This window comes from Gasterosteus aculeatus, chromosome 17 (assembly GCF_964276395.1).
Source record: "Gasterosteus aculeatus chromosome 17, fGasAcu3.hap1.1, whole genome shotgun sequence".
Lineage (NCBI taxonomy): Eukaryota > Metazoa > Chordata > Actinopteri > Perciformes > Gasterosteidae > Gasterosteus > Gasterosteus aculeatus.
In genome coordinates this window covers 3,242,245-3,263,643 of record NC_135705.1, presented here as the reverse complement: position 1 = coordinate 3,263,643, position 21,399 = coordinate 3,242,245, and the positions used below count along the sequence as shown (strand labels likewise).

General features: G+C 44.3%; 2 protein-coding genes and 1 non-coding gene across 3 annotated transcripts; all 3 read right to left on the bottom strand.

Annotated features, from left to right (window-relative positions):
* Positions 1 to 9,930: 9,930 nt before the first annotated feature.
* trnap-agg (transfer RNA proline (anticodon AGG)) lies at positions 9,931 to 10,002 on the bottom strand. Its single transcript has one exon. It is a non-coding gene; the product is annotated as a tRNA-Pro (tRNA).
* Positions 10,003 to 10,967: 965 nt separating this feature from the next.
* Positions 10,968 to 12,700, bottom strand: LOC120835713 (guanylin). Its single transcript, XM_040204885.2, has 3 exons — positions 12,545 to 12,700; positions 12,278 to 12,464; positions 10,968 to 11,337 (listed from the first exon to the last, which is right to left on the bottom strand). Exons 1-3 carry the CDS (start codon positions 12,617 to 12,619, stop codon positions 11,267 to 11,269), a joined length of 333 nt encoding a protein of 110 aa, XP_040060819.2. The 5' UTR covers positions 12,620 to 12,700; the 3' UTR covers positions 10,968 to 11,266.
* A 2,068-nt stretch (positions 12,701 to 14,768) lies between these two features.
* On the bottom strand, positions 14,769 to 16,093 carry LOC120835717 (guanylate cyclase activator 2B). The gene is made up of 3 exons (XM_078092584.1): positions 15,649 to 16,093; positions 15,343 to 15,529; positions 14,769 to 15,221 (listed from the first exon to the last, which is right to left on the bottom strand). The coding sequence occupies exons 1-3, from the start codon at positions 15,721 to 15,723 to the stop codon at positions 15,163 to 15,165; spliced, it is 321 nt and encodes a 106-aa protein (XP_077948710.1). The 5' UTR covers positions 15,724 to 16,093; the 3' UTR covers positions 14,769 to 15,162.
* Positions 16,094 to 21,399: the final 5,306 nt, after the last annotated feature.

Below are 21,399 nucleotides of genomic sequence, written 5' to 3'. Positions count from 1 at the left end.
AAATCAAATCAAAGTCAACCGATATGTTTTTGTCAGGATGGAGCGATGAATGTTGTTGTAGTTGTGTATTACAGATCTACATTTAAACATGTGTGACGATGACAGTGGGCAAAAGTGGGTTTCAAACCAAACATAAAAAACTAAATGAACTGTAGTAGTAGTTAGCAGAAGAAGTTTGTTCGCCTTTGACGGTCGGCACCGATGTAGTGGAAGAAAAATCCTGCAGCGCTCCGTCCGTGGAAATAGCCTTGATCGACCCTAAAAGCCTTTGGCTGTGCACTCGCCCTGACATCAAGTCGCTCATCAAACACATCACCTCCACTTCTCCCGTCGGCGTGCTGTGACAGCTCGCCGCTTTCCATTTCACGTCGTCCTGTTCTCCGTCTCCCCCCACCCTCCCTGCTTTGATTTGACCCCTTTTGGTGGCATGACGCCTTACATCAATCAATCCCTCTATTCGTATCAAGGGCCGCGGCTTCAATCCGTGTCACGATCTCCAGCTCTCTGATTGGCTGTGGCCACGGGTGAATAACTGGGCGGCCGCGTGTTGGAATTTCGGAGCCTCGGAACGATCAAACTAAGAAAGCAAAGGCAAGGCCGACCGCTCTGGGGGCTGCTGCATAAAAGGAGCAGCGAGGCTGCAAGAAGATGCTAATTCTCCAGTTTTCAAAGCGGAGATCCTTCTCTCGGGCAAAATGGAGAGAATGACCCTCCTCCAGTGGGCAATCTGGTTCAGCTGGGTGCACAAAGGTCCACGAGATTTTAAATTAAAACCGTCACATTGCACCATCACAACTTAATGACAAGCAGCGGCCAAATCAAGGAATGAAATGTATTTAATGAAAAGATGTGCAGTATGAACCTGGGATTGTGATTATGTGTACATGATATAAATATATATATATATAAGTAATAATATACCTATGAAATATCATGTGTAGAATTGCATGCATTTACTATAACACGTGTCATTTAAGAATGTCTATGTGTAAATGACGTTGCTTAGAAAGATGTGAACAATAAGGAGCAGCGAGCCTTACGAGAAACAAAGAAAAACACCTCCTGATAGGGAAGCTACTGCGTTACAAGACACCTCTGCACCAACGTTTCACCAACCTGCAGCCAGCTCCATATCTGTTTAAACTTGTGATGAATCTGACAATCTGACAGCAGCATGTTCCAACAAGAGGCGACGGCGTGATGGGAAATATGACCTGATGGCAGCCTGTTGACAGACAGCCATGAATGTGTAGTCCTCGTTTGAGAACTACACTCCGATACAATTATTCTTTATTCTGTTATATTCTAACGTTTCCGTCTCTGGATCTTCTTCGAGTCCACCAGAAAAAAAAAATGTTTTTAATGCTAAACCAAAACAACGATGCTAAAGAGATCTTTTACATTTGCTGCTTTTCCATTCAAATCAAAAATAATGCTTAAGAACACAAGGCAACACAACATACATAAAACTTAAATAGTTTTTATAACAGACTCAATGGTGCTCTCCTGCACAAACATGAAATAAGTTCTACTTGTCAAGGCTAATCTGAGGTCATGCTCAATGTCGAGTGTGTTTCTCTGGTTAGTCTTCAGCTGAAGCCGAGCCGAGAAGCGACACTCGAGCGAGAGGTGGTGCTGAATGGAAGGAGGCGTTCCACTCCTCTCGCTCATCGCGTTGCTGCACCACAACTGGGAGGGCCTTACCTCCGTCAATAAATCTTTTTTTAAACTCTAGAGCTTGCTGACAGAGATGGCTGTAGGCAACCTAACCACACCGAGCGTGTGACGCAAGACAGGCTTGCCTTCCATAAGGCACCAAAGTCCTACCTCGAATCTGTGTGAATGCTGACTGTTTAACCCTCATCCAGTTTGCCAGTGAGTGCCATGAGGTTGGCTGTCTGGGTTGAGATGGGGGGGTCGGGGGTGGGGGTCCAGATCAACGCACAGCTAAATCAGAAATTACAGCAAAACCAAGAAGATTAGTCCCAGTCAGTGGATCCCGTGAAGCAGATCCGTCCACATGCATCACCATGTCGCTGCTGGACCCTGGTGTGTCCTGAAGGTCCAGGTCAAGGTGTGCATTGAGTCTGGAGCTCAGCCAGACGCTTGTGTTCCTCTCCGTCACCTGGAACGGGGAGGAGATGAGAGGATTCCTGTTTCATGAAGAAGCAATGAGACAGAGCGAGGAACGAGAAGAGTCAGCGGCGCATATCCTAGGATCCGGGATCAAGTTTAGCAGAGAAATAAGCCGCCGGACGCAGTTTGTCACCATGAGATTGGAAAAGAAATCACATGTCATACGTTCGTCGACTGTCAGAGTGAAAGGTTTGTTCGGATCAGGTCACCGCAGTGCAGGAGGAACACCTTTCACAACATACAGGGCAGAGCAGCAACAGAAACTTAAAATTCCAATTATGTGAATCAACTTATTGTTACACAACAGCCGTGAGACTGGGTACGTCTTATCACGGAGACACTTGAGCTCAACACTTTCCCGCTGCCACCGGGACTATATGAACTGTATATATTTATCCATTACAATGGGCAAACATGAGGGCAAATCCGTCTGAGGCTAATGAGAGCAGAAAGAAGAATCTGAAGAATCTTGTTCACATTTCATCAATGTAGGAGGGATGATTGAACTAGAGAGTGAGAGGAAAATTGTGCAATTAAGTCAGGGAGGGATGTGCAAGGTAAATCTGCACAATAATGAGAATCAAATGAAAGTGTTTAACCTCACACAAAAGACCCCACATCATCCACAAAGGTCTAAAGTGTCTCAACTAAATGACAAAGTATTTCAGGACTTGTCAATCTAATATTAAGGGCACTTAGTGAGATAAAGTCTCGATTATTTAAATTGGCTAGCATGCCAGGAATGAAATATTTTATTTTGTAATTCAGATCATACATTTATGAAGGTATGGCTGGACAGCATATGTGCAAAGGGGATGTAGAAAGGGGACACAACTCAACAACAGGTTTGATGAAAAAATGCAGTTTGTAATCCTACTATATCTTTTGCAATAGAAACTTCTTCATATCTCTTACGTTTGCTGCAACATTTTGATTGCCTTGAAATCGATATATAAAAAATATAACTGAAGGGTGAGCAGAATATTATTGGTACTCATTTTAGTGTTAAGAAACATTCGCTGTTATTGGTGTTTATAAAATCCACTTCAGAAACATCTGTGTTGCACCACCCACAGCCAGAATGGACACAATGAGCATGAGATTAACAAACTTATATATTTTCTTTGCAGTTGTTTGCAGTTTGTGCTGTCATATTGCATATGAGGCCATGGCTTGCAAGCATTCACCTCATCAAACAACTGAAGACGGCATTGGGATCAAAAGGGTGAACGCACAGTAACAATATATCAGTACACCCACGCGTTTACATACCTGAATTTCCCTGGTACTGTCATGATTATTAGAGGAACTGCTTCTGTCATCAAACGCGATAACAATGTGATAACTTACAGTGCAGTCAGGACCAGGCTTGTCACGACTTTAGAATGAATGAGAATTCTCATAAAATTGAAAAAAGTCTCTTTGATATTTTATTTCAACAGAAGTAGCCCCGGGACTAGAATGTCTCTTGAGGAGTGTGTGTGTGTTGGCAATAACTTCTCCCAAACATAATACAGAAACAGTGTGGTTGAAGGTTTGCCTGTGGGTGGGAACCTACCATCAATTTTACTGTATTACTGTACTGTATCAACCTCTGTATTAACTGCAGAACGGTGACATAATGTAGAGGAGAACTTTGCTTCACATCCTCGGCTCAGTTTGGATCAGCACTGACATTCACATCATTTGTCATTTAGATATGAGCCCCGTTTGGGTTTTTAGCTCGTTTTTACAGACGATAAATAGCAGTAAAAAAGTTTCCTGCGTTTAAAAAGAAAATGTTTATTGTTCCAAGGTGGACGTAACAACTGAAAATACATATAACACCAAAGGAAGTGACACGACGGATGGACGCAGTAAAAAACGGAGTGCGGGAATTACCAACGCTTTAAGGTGAGAGTGTCAACGCAGTGCACATGTGTTTAATCGAAGGCAAATGTGGGGGAAAAAGTCTTTAACGAGCCAACGAATTCACTCGAGCTTGGCCAGCGTGCTCCGTCCCTGAGACGACTCTTTTCTTTCTTTCTCGTTTCCCAAAAGCAGAGCTTTGAATGGGAAAACAGCGGATGTCTTTGGCAGTCCCTCTGCTCTCATTCCTACCGCCACCCTGCCCCGACGGCCCTGCACAGCTCCACTGCTGCCTGCACCAGTTGACTCACTCAGTTAACATGAGGCTTATTCCCCCGAATGTGCCTTGAGAAAAAAAAACTTTAATGAGCTTTTTAAACCAGATGTGTGATGCCCAACATGTTAACCAGGGTGAATAGAAATGGAAGGAGTCTTGCTAGAATCATGTATCCCCGGTCGGGGAACGATTACTGCCATTTCAGCAGCGATACTGATTTTGTGCAGGATCGTCAGGCAAACCTGCCGATTTCTACCAACCAATCAGCACCAAGAAGTACCATAAGCACATGCGAGGCACACAAGGCCCAGTGCAATGAAGCAGTCTAATCTAATTAAACTCAGATTTGCAGCAACAACAGTTTGCGTCATTCCATCGCTGGTCTGCAGTCAGTTGTCTCTTCTGTTTGGATGGACTGACAGGCGGTTGACAGTTTGGCTGAAAAACAATAGGGTGAACATGTCGTAGGGTGAAGACGTTTTTTCCTGTGCAGATGAGGTGACCTTTTGGGTCCCATCCAGCTTCACCATAACAATCCTTTGGTTTGGTCAAGGTTCCTTGAGAGAATGAACTACAACGCTGCAGCGCCGCTGACGTTTTTTAAAATCTCGCACACTGCGTTTTCTGTTGGTTGGTTACACGAGTCCGCTGGATCCGCCTTTAAGCAGAAAGGTGCTCACAGAATGAAGTGTGTTTCATCAAGACCCAACGTTGATCTGCCCTCTGCACTGACAAGATAGATTCCCAAGAGACAGGCAGGGCTAGAAAAGCAATCACACAAGGCCTTCCTCAACATCTCGGTTTTCCTCTCAAGCAATAAAAAAATGTGACAATCCGGATCTCTGGCTTTTTGGATTTATCGCTGAGGCTTTGAACTGCCGAAGTCATCTGGTAATCGCAGTAGAGTGTTACTTGCGAAATACAGTTAATATTTAATTAACCTGATTTCTGACCCCAAATTATTTCTTCCAAAGGCTGCTCGTGTTCACACTGCCCCCAATGTGGCCTTGTTACGAGGCAATTAAGAGAGGGTTTCAGTTACTTGTTTCCCCGCTTGTTCGCGGTGGCAGCATGTGAACGGCCCCTCCGAGGCCCCTCTGTAATGAGTGATCCACTTATTCCCAAACAAACCTTGAGGGTTAATTATTACGCCTACATTCTCCCCTGCAGCTGACTGAATCCACCGACGGCCACGTGTAGATGTCTCCTGAGTAAACTCAGCAATTTTTGTGACATTTTAAGATTGTGATTTTTTTAGACTTTATCGTGTCCAAGTTACACCTACAAACTATTGTGTCTTTGTCTTTGTCTCATTTGACCCGTCAAAGAAGGAATGCATTGGAAAGCACAAGGCGGTATTTAAAAAGGCGTCTATTGGCTCCCAATGACTCTCAACATAGCGCTGGCCGAATGCAGCTAACTGCAGCTAACTATAGCTAACTGTGCAGCTAACTGTGAAGATCACTGTGCAGCACACTGTGAAGCTAACTGCAGCTAACTATAGCTAACTGTGCAGCTAACTGTGAAGATCACTGTGCAGCACACTGTGCAGCTAACTGTAAAGATCAGTTTGCAGCTAACTGCAGCTAACTATAGCTCACTGTGCAGCTAACTATAGCTCACTGTGCAGCTAACTGCAGCTAACTGTAGCTAACGGTGCAGCTAACTATAGCTAACTGTGCAGCTAACTGCAGCTAACTGTAAAGATCACTGTGCAGCTCACTGTGCAGCTAACTTCAGCTAACTATAGCTCACTGTGCAGCTAACTATAGCTAACTGTGCAGCTAACTGCAGCCAACTATAGCTAACTGTGCAGCTAACTGCAGCCAACTATAGCTAACTGTGCAGCTAACTGCAGCTAACTGTGAAGATCACTGTGCAGCTCACTGTGCAGCTAACTTCAGCTAACCGTGAAGATCACTGTGCAGCTCACTGTGCAGCTAACTTCAGCTAACTATAGCTCACTGTGCAACTAACTGCAGCTAACTGTGCAGCTAACTGCAGCTAGCTGTGCTAACAGGGATTTCCTGAGCGTTCATGTGCGAATAACCCAGCTATGTAAACAAAGCCCATCGGAGCTTGGATTACAACACACAACCTCATTCTCCGGTCAGGGAGCCTTTTATTTTTTACAAAGGAAAGAGTTGTTATTAGTTGTTAAATTAATGCTGTAAATGTTGAATACAGAACATTTAGCAACCCAAAATAAGAAAAATCTGAATCGCTGCTGAAAACATGACCTTCGTCATCCGTCCATCTGGCTATGAATTGGTTTAACTCTTCAACACAGTGAAATAAAAACAAATACTTTTTCTACGTTTTAGAGATAAGAAATTATGCTCAGATTCTGATGCCAACTTAGGTTGTAATGATGTCTACCAAATACACCTCACAGGGCTCAAAAGATAATACCAGAAGACTGGATTAAAAAGCCCATTTAATGAGCTTTTATGGGCTCACTCGAACTTTTTTCTGTCATCAAATTGGTTCCAAAAATGCATTTGTGTTGTTGAAGTTCCTTTTGTGACTTTTTGTGACGAACGAGTCTGCTGAAAAGCAAAAGCTTATCACAGCTGTCATTTTGACCGATTCTAGAAAATGTGTCCTGCGTAGGCCTACTGCTAATTATTTTTTTACTTCTGGGGTCAGCCCGAAGTTCAAACACAAATCATCTCTCACAATCTCACTTTGTGTTCTTATGTCTCAGATGTCCCCCCATCCGCATCCTGTTCTGGGAAAGGAATCTTCTGTTATTGAGAATCCTGCAGGAAAGCAGAGCTTGCTGCGATCTCCATCGTACACACATTTGCTTTTGTTTTACTTCTCTTGTGATAAAGCTGTGAAACCTACATGTCTTGGTGTCAAGACGCCTCATCCGGCCAAAAGCAACAAAGGTTCAAAGCTCGACGAACTGGGTTCAATTTGTAATTTTTAAATAATCAGACCAACCTTATTTTCTATGATTTAATCAGTGGTCATTAAGCATCTTCTAAATATTTGGCTGTAACTTTGTCACTTTCCCACCTTTTACCGATTTTGTTCCTTTCATGGAGATGGAGGAGAGACGCCTGCATCGTGTTTGGTCAAAGCTCGGGAACCGGTGGGAACAAAAGACTCTGCAAACATTGGCTGAGCTCTCTCACATAAACAACGCAGCGGATGGATCCGATAGCAGAATAAGTCAGAAAGGCTCTGATTATTATTCAGGACACTAAGGTCCTCCCTCTCCAGCCCGAGTCGGAGCTTCGCCTGCAAAACTTTCCCTGGGATGGATCTTTTTAGAGGGAGGAGCGCTTCCAGAGAACAAAGGTGGCACTGACTTACTGTGTATTTAAAGTTTGGAATTTAAATGTTGGATGACGCCTAATGTGTCGCTTCTAGAAGCTACAAAGCAAGGAATCTGCCTGCATATATATGCTGTCCTCCCGTTTTAACTCACACTTGGCAGGAGGCAGAGGACTTTGCAGTTGGGACACCTGACTAACTTTGAATAAATGAGCAAACAGCCCGCTGTGCCGCAGCCGGGGCGGAGCCTCAGGGCCCCTGAGCAGAGAACCGGAGACTCAAAACATCACGGTATACGCACAAACAAGGGACTTTCACCCCTGGGACAGCGGCCCTTGTCCCGTGCGATCAGTTAAAGTTATAGTAACTTCATACGACGTGTGCCTTTTTCCAATTTGTCATTCTTGAATATCAGAAAATGATTTATTTCAAACGCAGAATGTAATCAATTGCACTAAATGTGTTTTGACAAATAATGTTACTGCATGCAATTGGAGACGCGTCTTTTTTGTTTCATGACTATTTACTTTTACTCTTCTATAATACACATTTTTTATCCGATGCATCAATACACGGATTGGTAGAATACCGAATTTCTGTCATAACCAAATGTCACGAATGGTGACTGTGCATTTCTTGTGTAGGACGATGTTTATTTTTAATAGACAAATGTCGGCCATAGAGCGCCGTCCGTAGAGCACCGCCCGTAGAGCCACGCCCGTAGAGCGGCGTCCGTAGAGCACCACCCGTAAAGCCACGGCCATAGAGCGGCGTCCGTAGAGCACCACCCGTAAAGCCACGCCCGTAGAGTGCCATCCGTAGAGCACCGCCCGTAGAGCCACAACCATAGAGCTCCGTCCGTAGAGCACCGCCCGTAGAGCAGCGCCCGAAGAGCCACACCAGTAGAGCCACGCCCACAGAGCGCGCCCATAGAGCACCGCCCGTAGAGCCACACCAGTAGAGCCACAGCCATAGAGCGCCGTCCGTAGAGCACCGCCCGTAGAGCCACAACCATAGAGCGCCGCCCGTAGAGCGCCGTAGTCCGAAGCTTCAACCTCAAACACTTCAAAGTCGACACACACATGTTTTCACTCAGTCTTTACTACATCGATGCCCGCCGGGCTTTTCTGTGCAGACGGCACACGTTCCGCCACATTCTAAAACACATGCGCTAAGGGGAACTCTAAACCTTTGGTGTGAATGTGGTTGTGTAAATACCAGTTGGGCCTAACATGGACTGTTGAGACTCCAGCAGCTTGACCCTGAGCAGTTTAGATGGTTTAACCAAATGAGGAAGGGAGAAATGGTTTCCCTTAATACTCACTATTTCACTATTTGTTACGCATCCCTGGAAAAGGCACAGCGGAGGTCATCATGAACTTTATCAGTTGACTATGTTATTCCTCAATGAAAGGAGCTGTTGTACATTTCTTTTTAGGACATGTACAAAAAGAAACACAAATGGAAGCAGATAAGACAGGAATATTTGGAACCTGATTTCCTGTTTCCACAAATGGTGAACGGCCGTATGTATGTGCGTTGTTGTTGTCCAGGGGGAGCTGCGCTTCTGTGGAGTAATGTTCTTCTCTTAACACTGCGCGAGGATAACAGATTTAGATAATAGATGCAGAGGCCGCACACACATGCTGTCAGCATGTTATGAAGTCTGCTGATGGTAGAAAAGTTTGGTGAACTTCGCCCTCTGGTGGGAATTGAGAGGAACGAGAACAAAGTAGAGAAGGACAGGAATATTACCAGCAGAATGTATCAAGACGTCAAAAGTACTCCTTCATAAAGGACAACTCTGAGCGATATATCAGTGTACATGTCATTTTATTGCATTTATAATAGTCAGGGTTTAAGGGAGGTTTTAATGTTGTAGCTAGTTGAACCACTATGTACAATGCTAAAGTCACAGTTATAGTTTATATTTCAAAGGAAGATCATGTGATTTGTTTTGTTGTTTGTTTTTAAAACAAGAATGTATAAACATGTGTATATTTTACATACAGTTTTACCTAATAACTGTAGTACTTTACATGTACTGTTTTGTTTTTACACCAAGTCATTTTAGGGCAGCAACAAATGATTACTTTCAACAGATCTTTTGGGTAGTCTTCCGATCTACTGATTGATTTATTACATAAAATGTCAGAAATGTGGAAATACTCTCATTTAAGAGGCGAAACAACAATTGTTAAAAATAATAGCAAATTATTGCTATTATTTCGCGTAGTTGTGACGGCTACAACGTGTTGTGTAGATAAACATTGATCTAAGCAGCAGAAGTATATTTTACTCTCTAGATAGCAAAATACCTGTAGGGTTGCATTTTGTTTGCATTTTGTTTTGGAAGCCAAAACTGTTCCGCGAACAAAAGACGAGGGCTCGTCCGGGATTTGAACCCGGGACCTCTCGCACCCTAAGCGAGAATCATACCCCTAGACCAACGAGCCATGTGGAATCCGATGGAACTTACTGACTTTAAATTCCATCATCTGAACTGTCTGTAAAGTTCAGAACACATTGGAACGGCGGCTTTTTAAACGTTTGTCGATATCGCGGAAGAAATAGAAGCAATCGCTTGAAACGTAAATACAACAATTAAAGCGTAACGTGACCTGTTTTGGCAAACATAATCGGCGTTCCGTTGAATCACATCGTGGCTGTTGGCAAAATGTAAAGTGTTTTATTTTTACGTCTTATTTAAAAAAAGATTATTTTTGGAACGTTGTCGATGTTGTGACGTCACTTAACCACCGCCAGAGGGCGACATTACACTGCGAAGACGAGCCTGAGGCAGGAGGCGTCACTCCTTGGGGGGTTTTGGACCTTTTTTTGTGTGCTAATTCTGTTATGTTTTTATTTTCAAGAGTTTTTTCTTTATTTGCTCATTATTCTTTCCTACAATGTAAGAATCTGTTTTTCTTCACTTGTCTATCTGGACCACTTTATGGAATAAAATAAATGTACTTTTTAGTGAAAAAGACAATAACCGTCTACACATATTTTCTTTCCTGAAACCAAGTTATATGAAAGAGAGAAAAAGGTTGAAACCAAATATAGTAAATGAATCTCAATTTTACTCTCTAAATGTGGAATGCAATTAATTCACTAATGGTTTTGCATATTAATGAACGTGTTAATTAATGACTGCAGATGTACATTAGCATGTAGCTTAATCTTGCATAAATCAGCTCTGGAAGTGATTCATCAGTCTATCTTTTTTTTATTTTTTTATTCCGGGACTCACTTTAGTGTTTCCATTTACTTTCATTAGACTAATTTCTAGGAACTTTATTATATTTCCTCCATTCAGTTTGAACAGCATACTGGTTTGTGTGTAAATGTAAGAAAGTGGGAGTGGGTGAGCGCATCAATGTATTATTGATATGACAAGAAAATATTGCTTTCAAGAATGCAGGGAATACACTTTTTTTATTATCAAGTAGCCGTGTCAGACTCAATAAATATCAAGTATAACAAGTTGAGACTACAAAGTAATATCCAAACATACAGAACTTTACTGACAAGGTACTAGGTAGCACAGAGAATGTGTGTGCATAACACAGTTCTACAGTATATCTAGAAAATAGAATATTTAGACCAGTGAGCCTTTGAGACCCGTTGCTAGGTGACGGAGGGTGTTTCGCCGGGGGGGGGGGGGCACAAATCCAGAGGCTCTTAAATGATGTGTTTGTGCTGCGAGCAGATGCAGCCTCAGTTCAGACACCCAAAGCAGGAGGGGTTGGCACATATGTCACAAGGATCCGAAGACGAGACGATCGACGCTGGAGAGTTAAAGAAAAAAAAGAATACAAACATAAATATTCATCCGTACTCAAACATTCTTTCTTTGCATCGCACGAGGAGCCGGAGTCTCAAATTGAATGATATGCTGGGGGTCTGCATCCGTCTTGAGGCGGGAACAAGGGCGCAGTCTGTGTCTGATGAGGCTCGACGGCCCCCTCGCAGACCATCTGAAGAGCCCTTCATGAGCCTCTTGATAAGCGTTAACAGCCCACAGCGGCTTTACGATGCACCAAGTGCAGGACGTGCACGACACCGAGTGTAAACAGGGAAGTCGAGAAATCCGTGCGAGGGGAATAATGGAAACCCGCTGCCGCTGCTGTTTTGACTCTCAAGTGAGAGCGAGCGCGTGTCCGAGTGACGCCGCTGCTGATCCGACAGCGTTTCTGAGTATCGGATTTGTATTAACTGCATTGTGAACGCTGCGAGAAGGTCCGAGTAAGTGGCGTATTGCAAAGACGCAGAGAGTTCCCACGGGGGGCGACGGAAGGTCAGGCGGGTCGTCGAGGAGGCCGCTGTTAAATGTTGACATTCTGTCCTGTCAATCGATACTCACTTAACTCCACGTGTCCGTATTGGAAAAGTTGAGAGTGACAATTTGTCCACTCAGCAGGTACGGCCCAGTGCGTCAGTTGGGTTGCTAAAAGGAACAGTTTGACATTTGGGGAAATACACATATTTGTTCTAAGGCTGCGTTTACGACAACTTGAAATCGGTCCCTACGCCTATGTAAAGTTCCTGTGAAGCAAACAGTGTGTTTTCTAAGCAAAGAAAGAGGAACCAATGCCTCCGAGCTGAAGGCCACAGCAGGAAGCTATTGAGGGTTGTTGTTGTTGTTGTTGTTGTTGGTTTTCTACCCATCGGGACACATTGTGCTTCAACAGCAGAACGTTGTTGCCGCCGCCGGTTTGTCGGTCGTACCTAGTTTGGAGAAGACCAGGCCCGCTCTTTTCTCTCGGCACACGGGCCCAAAGACCCTCGGCAGGACGGGGTCGGCGCAGACGGCCACCACGCCGGGCCGGGAGAGGCGGGGGCCCGCGCCGTCGCCCCGATCCATCAGCTCCATCAGCTGCTCCACTGCCTCAAAGAGGAAGCTCCTGTCTCCCACCTGGCAGGCGAGGGGCAAGTTACACTGTGAGGTACGTGAGGCCACATGGGAACCACGAGGGGGGGAGAAGCGATACTCACTCTGACGTGCACACCCAGAGCTCCCGTGCACGCACACAGCACCACCGCAACGAGCACGACGCCGAGCACCTTCATTTTCCAGGCGATGGGAGACGCTCCTCAGGCCGGAGGAGAACTTCTTCTGTGGTCGCCGTGCAGCGGCTCTTCCTCTTATAGAGGCGTGAGGACGGATTAATGAGCGATTTATTAACAGAGACCACTGGCAGGGGGAGGTGAGTAGCGGGGGAGAGAGAGAGAGAGAGAGGGGCAATGAATAAGACAAAGATAAACCAAAGGCGTACGCACTTTTAGTTTACAACCACCATGCTGTGAATTTGTTTATCTCCGCTGTGTTCGCCGTCATCGCCTCTGGGTCTCACGCTGATGCATCCGATGCCTCTGGGCCGCCGAATAAAGCTGTCTGATAAGCGGGCGGCCATATATGTTCCACATGGGTCGCTTGTTTGCACACCTCTGAGATTCGCAAATTAGGCCACTTTATTATTATTTTGTTTGCTGTCTTCGTCAGAAGATAACACCTAATAAACCGCCTGGAAATGTTCAAACGGTCCGAAACACCTCCGGTGAACTTTGGTGAGAAGGAGCTGCTCTTTGCCATCAGATGTCCGGAGGCAACATCTCACTCTTTCAGATGTTGTTTCTTTTTTGGCAGGTTTCACTCTGCTGGGAAAAAAGAGGAAATCCACGTTCCAAAACTATCGTGCATCTATTTATAGCTTTGAGATGGACTTTGCTTTATATGTTTTGGGCCAAGCTGTCTGCAACTGACTAAAACCACCAACACTGCAATAGAAAACCTTCACTTAATATCTGAACTTTAACCTTCAAATACATTTTGGGACTTTTTGTTCCACGTTTGCCGGTTTATGTTCCTCACTGCTACACACACACACACACACACACACACACACACACACATACAATGGCTGTTCTATACAACTTTTAATTAAATAGACAAGTATTATTTTGAAAATCAAGACTAAAGTATTTCACTTGATTGAAAAGATCCATGATCCAAAAGACAAGTATGTTCAAACACGAGGCAGCATGACTGAATACACTGAGATGCTGAAATCCTGCACAGTGTGAAATAAAGAACAAAAGCACTATTTGAACCTTTACAACTCCCAAACAAGACGTGTCAACGACGTGCGCGGCAAACATCAAATTCTTAAAAGTTAATGGGAGGATCCAGTGTCGTTTATGACAAGTTAGTGAAACAATCCTCCTAAAAGTACGGATATTTGCTTCTGATGTAACAAGATGAAAGACAATCTGTCTGTTAGATTGTAACTATGTTTAAGTGGCACGTGAACAGAATATTATTTGATGCTTTCAGATAAACATTACCACTAACAACGTATCACACAGGTCATCAGCACCCGTAAGGAGGACATGCAGTAAGTGGAGGGAGAAGCAGCAGCAGCCACAGTGACATCATGCAGAAGTGAGAGGAAACGACCCTCTTTCGAGAAGCTGCGTCGCCGTCACCGCAGGACCCAACAACCGCACCAACACGTCACCGCAGGACCCAACGACCGCACCAACACGTCACCGCAGGACCCAACGACCGCACCAACACGTCACCGCAGGACCCAACGACCGCACCAACACGTCACCGCAGGACCCAACGACCGCACCAACACGTCACCGCAGGACCCAACGACCGCACCAACACGTCACCGCAGGACCCAACGACCGCACCAACACGTCACCGCAGGGCCTTTATTTCATCAATCAATTCACCGCTTCACACACCAAGTATTATGTACATATGCATATGTGTGATTGCTATTTCCTCATATGTCGACAGTCAACATAAAGGTGACACAAACCAGCGGAAAAACGAAGAAGTGATACTAAAAGTTGTGCATTGACGCTAGTTGTTAAGTTAAGATTTGAACAAACGGGATATTTCTTGTTCATCTTAACCAAGTATAAAATCGCATGAAATTGATTCATGTTGAAAACGTGGCGTTGTGCGTTTTTTAAGCGTTATGAGACTGTAATGTAATACTATATATACCGTATATAAACAGTATAGATATAATTTTACCCTATTCCCCCCAAAAGTACATTTTCAACATTTCTATACATTTTATTTTGCTAATCTACCTGGTTGGCATTTCTGCGGGTACAGTACATCACACTATAAAATACAAATAGAAACAGTAATAATAATAGTAATGATAAGTTTGAATATGCAGGAAACAGGACCACGTACTGATGATATATCAATGAAAGCTTTTTATTCAAAACACGGTTACAAAAAGAAGGAACATAAGGAAAAATGTAACGAACAGTGTCAATTCCCAAAATCTATGAAAGATAACTGTCAGCAGAAAATAAAGTGGTTATACAAAGTAACAGTTTACAAAAAAGCACACCGTAGTTGGTCAGATTTCTTTTTTTGGGGCGAATTTTAGGTCTAACGGCAATTTCTGAATGTGACCATCGGGCGGGAGTCAGAGCCTCTGGTGTCCAGGGGACACAAAGCCCTGAGCTCCACATTGCAGGAAAACGTCTGAGAGGTTCCCTGGCGCAGTTTCCAGGGGGGAGGAGAAGAATCACAAGGAATGAGCTGGGCAGGAAGATGCTTCCGGGCGGGCGGCGTCGGTTCAGCAGCCGGTGCAGGCGGCGAAGGCGCAGATCTCGCAGACGTCCATGGGAACCATCGCTGACAATAAAGACACAACCGCCGTGAGCGCGGCGCACAAATACTGACGTTTCGATATGTATGCATGTATGCGTGTGTGTGTGTGTGCGTGTGTGTGTGTGTACGCGTGTAATGGGCTCACCAAGTCTGGCGAGGGAGGCGGACGCCCCCCTGAACCTACAGAGGGGCAGCAGCTCCTGCGGCAGCATGGCGTCGGCGCACAGCGGGGCGGAGCTCGCCCGGAGCCGCGGGCTCTGCGCGGCGCCGCCGCTCTGCGTCAGCTCCTGGAGCCTCTTCACGGCCTCCAGAGAGAAAGACAATCCGTTCTCCTGGAAAGAAAATTCATGCAAAAGGGCCATTGAAGCAAAAGGCACAGCGTGCTCGAAGCGGGAGCGCTTTTGTGAATGATGCTCCCGGAAAGGAGTCGCAGAAGCGGCAGAAAACGTACCTCGACCTGCACGGCCTCGGAGGTCCAGCCGAGGGCCAGGAGGAGGACAGCGATGGTGGCGAGAGAGGCCTTCATGGTGACGGTGGAGGTTGCGGGTTGCGGGTTCGGGGTCTTTGCTCGTCTCGGAGGAGGCGGGTCGATCGGCGGGTGCTCGGCTGGGTTTCTGCTCTCCCTCCGTCCTCCAGCGGCCTTTTAAACACTTCGGTCAACGCAACCCGGCGGTGATGTGACCATAATGAGAGCATCAAGTTTTTTTCCCACGGGTTAATCAGTGTTTTCCGGGGCTGTAAAAGTGTATCATAAGTCATAATCATAAATCCGTCTCCGGCCCCATTTTTATGGACCTCTTGCGCTGCAGAACAGATCACATCTGGTTGGTTAAACAGTTACCATCCGCCGGTTCCTCTGTACATCAATGAATACTAAAATATCATATTTAAAAAGTGAGCACCACAGTATGTTACAGCAAATTAATGTTGTTATAGCTCATAATGTTTTGCCTACTTTACATTTTAAACACTTTTTCGTGAAACGGAAAAATCACCCAACTGCATTGAACCGGTCTGAAACCATCAAATATATATGCAAATATAGTTTTATCCCATTGACTTTCCTGCACAGCGCTCATCAACTCGACGTGTGGAGAAGTCACAATGTGTTTACTGAAAACAGGTTGATGAGTCGGCAGCTGCTTTCTGCTTCGGCCCGCAGAAAAAAACTCAACGTTCACTTTATTTATTTATTAAGACCTCGAGTCCATCCGGATCTGAATTAGTAATCGGTGACATTCGTAAGATACGGCTACCTTCGTGATTCAAAGCCGACCAGACACTGGAGATGTGGGAAAAAAGCGCCCAGGAGTCATGACTTGGAGACGAGTGTGCAGCTCTCTGCAAACACCAGGAATGAAAACGCTGACTTTCCTGAATGAGCAGCTGAAAGCGCCTGTGGAGGTCAGCGGGAGGCCGGGAAGTGGACTTATTCGTGGACACACGCGTGCCCCCACATGCACAACACGTGACACATTTTTTTAATGAGGCCTTTTCAACACATTTCTGCACCAGAGACAAAAGGGGGCATCTAACTACACACGAGGGGGGCAACGCTGCGTCTCAACAGAGGTCCTCAATCTTTCATTACAGTCAGATATAATAGTGCGTGAAACAGAAAATCCAATTCTAAGTGCTTATTATTGAGTTGTTACTGTGTGAAGTTGTGATTCATGAGGGATTTTTTGCCATTAAAGCATGAAACGTGATCTGTTTTGAACTACTAGCAGTTCCTCTGAAGAAAACCGGAATTAACAATGTTAACGAGTGTTTGATTAATTGCGATCTACTTCATTGATACCCTCAGCACAACAAAATCATACATCTATTATTAACGCATCTCGTAGCTCCGTCTTTGATGAGCTTAGCGTTTTATATTTTCAAAGGCTTTCTTGTGTCATTGCATATTTGTCGACAAAGTAGACTCAACATAAGTGTGCTAATTGACGTCGCTGCTGACAACCACAGTAACGTCACCCAGTGGTTTGGGATCCCCAGTTTTTGAAGCCCCGAGTTCGCAGCTTTTGCCGCGACACGGGAGGCCGGAGCAACAAGTGCAACAAAACATTAAAGTTCCAAAACTAAAACACCCGCAACTCTCTGACCGGACAACGCCTGTCAATCACACGGTTGGGAACATAAACTCATGTTAAAATCTCTTGCCGTGGTAATAAATCCGGTGATTTTAAGGTAATTTTCTCAAATCTCCTGGAACAATTTGACTTATTTTCCCTTTCTTTCCTCGGTACTGAGTGGTATTCCGCCTGCGTTTGACCCAGACGGGCGGAAGTGGCACTCGACACACAGATTGCAGTTGTCGATCAATAACGCTTACTTCAGACAGGTGAGGCCTGGCATCAGGCCAACGGGCGGCCACGACGGAAGCGCGTGTGGGCGGTGCAGTGTGCCGTGAAATAAACCAGGGTGAGGCAATCTGCGTTAATAATTTAAGTTTATTGAAATATTGATGGTATCCGTGCTCTTTGGGGGGGGGGGTGAAGAATCGTTTGCGTGAAGCCTAAACCTCCTCGTGGAAGCTTCTGACGCGTTTCTGCTCAAACACTTCGTAGTTCAGGAGAGTTATTGATTTACACACAAGTGGAATGTTGTCTGTGATTCGTGGGGGGGGGTGGGAGGAAGTTATTAAGCAGCTCCTCATTTTGATATAGTTTGGTTAGATTCCCTGCTGCCACTCTACAGGAAGTTAGACCCCAGTGTGAGTGATTTACAATGATTCCAGCTTATTCCCAGACGCGCGTATCAATCACACTGCGAGTGACTCATTTGACGTATACTGAAGCTTCGTTGTTTGATCGGCTCGGCCCTTCTCACCGGCCACAGACGTATTTGCTCTTAGTCATTAAGTAGATACGTTAAAAAACGACAAGACTTCCGTCGGGAGATTGTGATTTGCTATTAGGTGTTTATGCAAACATGTTTTTATTGTTTGACAGCCAGTGTGAACAATGTGAAAAACCACATAACTCCAGCTGGAGAAAAGTGAACAAAACCTTTATTCTAAAATGTGGAACTACACCTTTGAATGGAAGACATATTGCCTTATGAAAAAGGACATTTAGGAGATATAACATTAAATCTCTCCATTTTTATGGGCCTTCGAATCACCAAACGTCAAGATCGCATGAATGAGATTTATAAAATCAACCCAGTGTTCTTTCTGACCCTTTAGGTTTGTAGAACGCGCTTTACTGCTACGTCCAAAGCCGTAAACTGAGCAAATCATCTGTGTCAAATGTGTAATGTCATAACACGGCCAATGAGAAGATAATGAAGTGTTCTCAAACAACAAATAAGGTCAGAACGCTTGAAATGCAAATTAAGTGAATTTTATCTTTCGGCTTGAGACACAGAAACGTGCGAATGCTTTTGTCCTTTGAGCGCTGTCGATTCTCCAGATCCAGCTGATCTCTAATGTGACATCGACGGGGCCAGTTTCTCTCCCGCGCTCGGCATGCACACCACCGGGGCAACCGGGCCAAACTGAATGGCACGTGGTCATAATTGATGTTGGTAATTACACGTGCGGTTTCCCCTGAAAGGAGGCTGATGAAACAACAGCGGGTATCAAAGAGTGAGGGGCTGCTTTTGTCGTTTCGTTGGAGCACATTTGGCGATTCGGTGCAAGGATGTGTTGCTAACTGTTCCGCCCCGACAGGTCTCGCAACAAACGAAGGGGGGAATTTACGGCACATATTTGGGGATTTAAAGAATTTAAGCAGAATGCAAACAATGATTTCTATTACTGCATGAATTTGGATCAACAAAAAGCAAAAATATGGGTTTTCATGACGGAGTTCGTCGTATAAACATCACTTGTAAAGAAGCGTATCGTGTTATTGAGGGTCTTATCTCTAACGATCAGTCTCACGCTGCAGTCCACCCTCATCACTCATGCAGCACCTGCAGACGGAAGCCGCGGGGCTTCGTTTGTTGGTTTTCATAACCGGCTGAACAATACTCCCCCGACAATAAATCAGGGTTGTTTATTTCCCCTGCAGGCTGGCCGTCATCGTGGTTGGTGTTGTATCAGACGCCGATGTTCCCATCATCAGTCAAACACAAAACACACTGTGGTGGAAAAAATGGGTTTCACGCATACTGCGAGTTGTCTTGGTTCCTCCGTGACCTCCTCCTTTTACGATGGCTCATCGTAACCGGAAACACGGTCGTCCCCATTTATTGTGTGTGTGTCTTTTGTTGAAGACTCACCGCTCACCGTCGTACTGATGGGAGGGAGGAGGGAATGGAACGGGTGAATTCCTTCAACAAAGGCTCTGTGCTCCGGTCCCCTCGCACGGTGTCGTCCTGCGGTTTGTGTGGAGCTCCGATGGGTTTTAAAAGCTTTTCTTTACACCGAGAAGCTCGTCAGATCCTCCTGCTCCTCCGAGGGAGAAGGAACTCTCTGTCCCTTTGCAGTCATTGGACTTGTGTTGATGATTTCTGTATTTTTTATGATTTTATATATACATAAGAAATACTTAATCACAAACAAGTTTAAGTTACCTTTACATTTTTCACAAGGGCTAATTTCCACCACACACACTTAGTATTCTAATACTTAATTTGAATGCATGTTGATCCAACTGTCTCTGTATCCAACTGAATTGAAATAAAGTTGTACTTTATTCTGCCTCCACATTTCAACAGTTGAATTAAATTAGTTTTATTACTACTGGGACTTAGTAAGTTTAGTTTTTGCGCAATTTGATATAATCCAATCATACATGAACACTTTTAATTATGTCTCTTATACATTTAAACAAAGCTAGTGACACAAGATTAAAACAAGATGTGTGACGTGACAAAGTGGACACATTGCAGATCTGGTTACATTTAAACTGCGCGTTCGCTTTATCGCTCTCAGTTACGGGAATTTTAAAATTGAAAAAATCAGTTGTGCCAGTAAATGCATTGCACGAAACAAGTGAAGCAATTTCTCATCCAGATGTAGTGTCTTGAGTGAGAGACTAATACTCAACTGCACTTTGTTTTTTTCTTTATTTGTGGACAGGAGGAGATAATATGAAAACCATTGTTGGGTCCTTGAGAAACTATCCTGGGATCAGGGACCGATAACTGTAAATTAACTCAATATGCCAGAAGCCACGGGAATGTTCCACATTAATACTTTTATTACTATTAACAATACGGATCAAGTCATTCCTATTTAAAATGAACAGATAAGATGAACAAATTAAAAAAAGGAAGAAGCTGTGTATAAATGGGCATGAAGCCTGATGGGTTACATATTATTATCTCAGGTAATTTGCTGCTGTGGCCCATCTCTTCTGTCCTCGAGTGACCTTTATCAGCTCCGAGGTGTCGTTTATACTCATTACTTTGTCCAATGAAATGAAAAAAATCAAGTAAATCATGTGGATTTGAGAGTTTTGGGACAGGTGTTCAATCCATAAATAGCCGTGACGATTAATGCCACGCTGTGGTTCCTGTGTTGCCCTGGTTACCAACCGCACACAATAAAAAGAAATCACTTGGACCAAAAAAACTAAATCTGTTAAAGCCTTCGATGTTTCACATGAGCTGAGGCTGCACCACTGTGCATAAATGGTCTATTCTTCTATTATGAGCGATTACATTGAGGGGACAATGTCACGCGGCTTGGTGCATTCTTCTTGTTTTTTGATAATGCAAGAAAATACCAATTATATCCTATAAATGATCACCTGAGTGCCGAGAGGGCAGCCCTTTAGGTCAATGCCCCGGAAGAAAGGTCAGGCCCTTTTCAGACGCAGTATGCAAAAGAAGTATTTCATGGAACAAGAAACATCACGTTACATCCTCTGCATCTCTAAGTCAATGGTTCACTTTGCCTAAAGGTATTGGAACCGTGCACTTTCATCCACACTGTCACTAAAACTGATTTGGAGGAGCACCAAGATTCATTTGGAGTCACGTTGTTTTCCATTTAATCAGCAGGTCACTTAATGAATCTGGCTCTTCATGATTAATAGAGATGTATGAATAAATCTGGTCATGAATAACACGCAGCAGTTATGTTACGCATTCACAAACACGTACACACGCGTTGTTTGTCTTCGCTCTGGATGCTGAAATGAGATATTGTAGGACAACAATGTTTGTGATGTTTATTATTCTAAAATATCGATCCACTTGGTAAATCGTTTGTTTGAATATCCACATTTTTTACGACATTTCAAGG

Coding starts and splice junctions, on each gene's coding strand:
- LOC120835713 (XM_040204885.2), bottom strand. CDS start 12,619: ATGAAGGTGCTCGGCGTCGTGCTCGTTGCGGTGGTGCTGTGTGCGTGC. Junction 12,465..12,544: donor CTCTGGGTGTGCACGTCAGA/GTGAGTATCGCT, acceptor CTCGCCTGCCAG/GTGGGAGACAGGAGCTTCCT. Junction 11,338..12,277: donor CCTGGTCTTCTCCAAACTAG/GTACGACCGACA, acceptor TTAACTCTCCAG/CGTCGATCGTCTCGTCTTCG.
- LOC120835717 (XM_078092584.1), bottom strand. CDS start 15,723: ATGAAGGCCTCTCTCGCCACCATCGCTGTCCTCCTCCTGGCCCTCGGC. Junction 15,530..15,648: donor CCGAGGCCGTGCAGGTCGAG/GTACGTTTTCTG, acceptor TTTTCTTTCCAG/GAGAACGGATTGTCTTTCTC. Junction 15,222..15,342: donor CGCCTCCCTCGCCAGACTTG/GTGAGCCCATTA, acceptor CTTTATTGTCAG/CGATGGTTCCCATGGACGTC.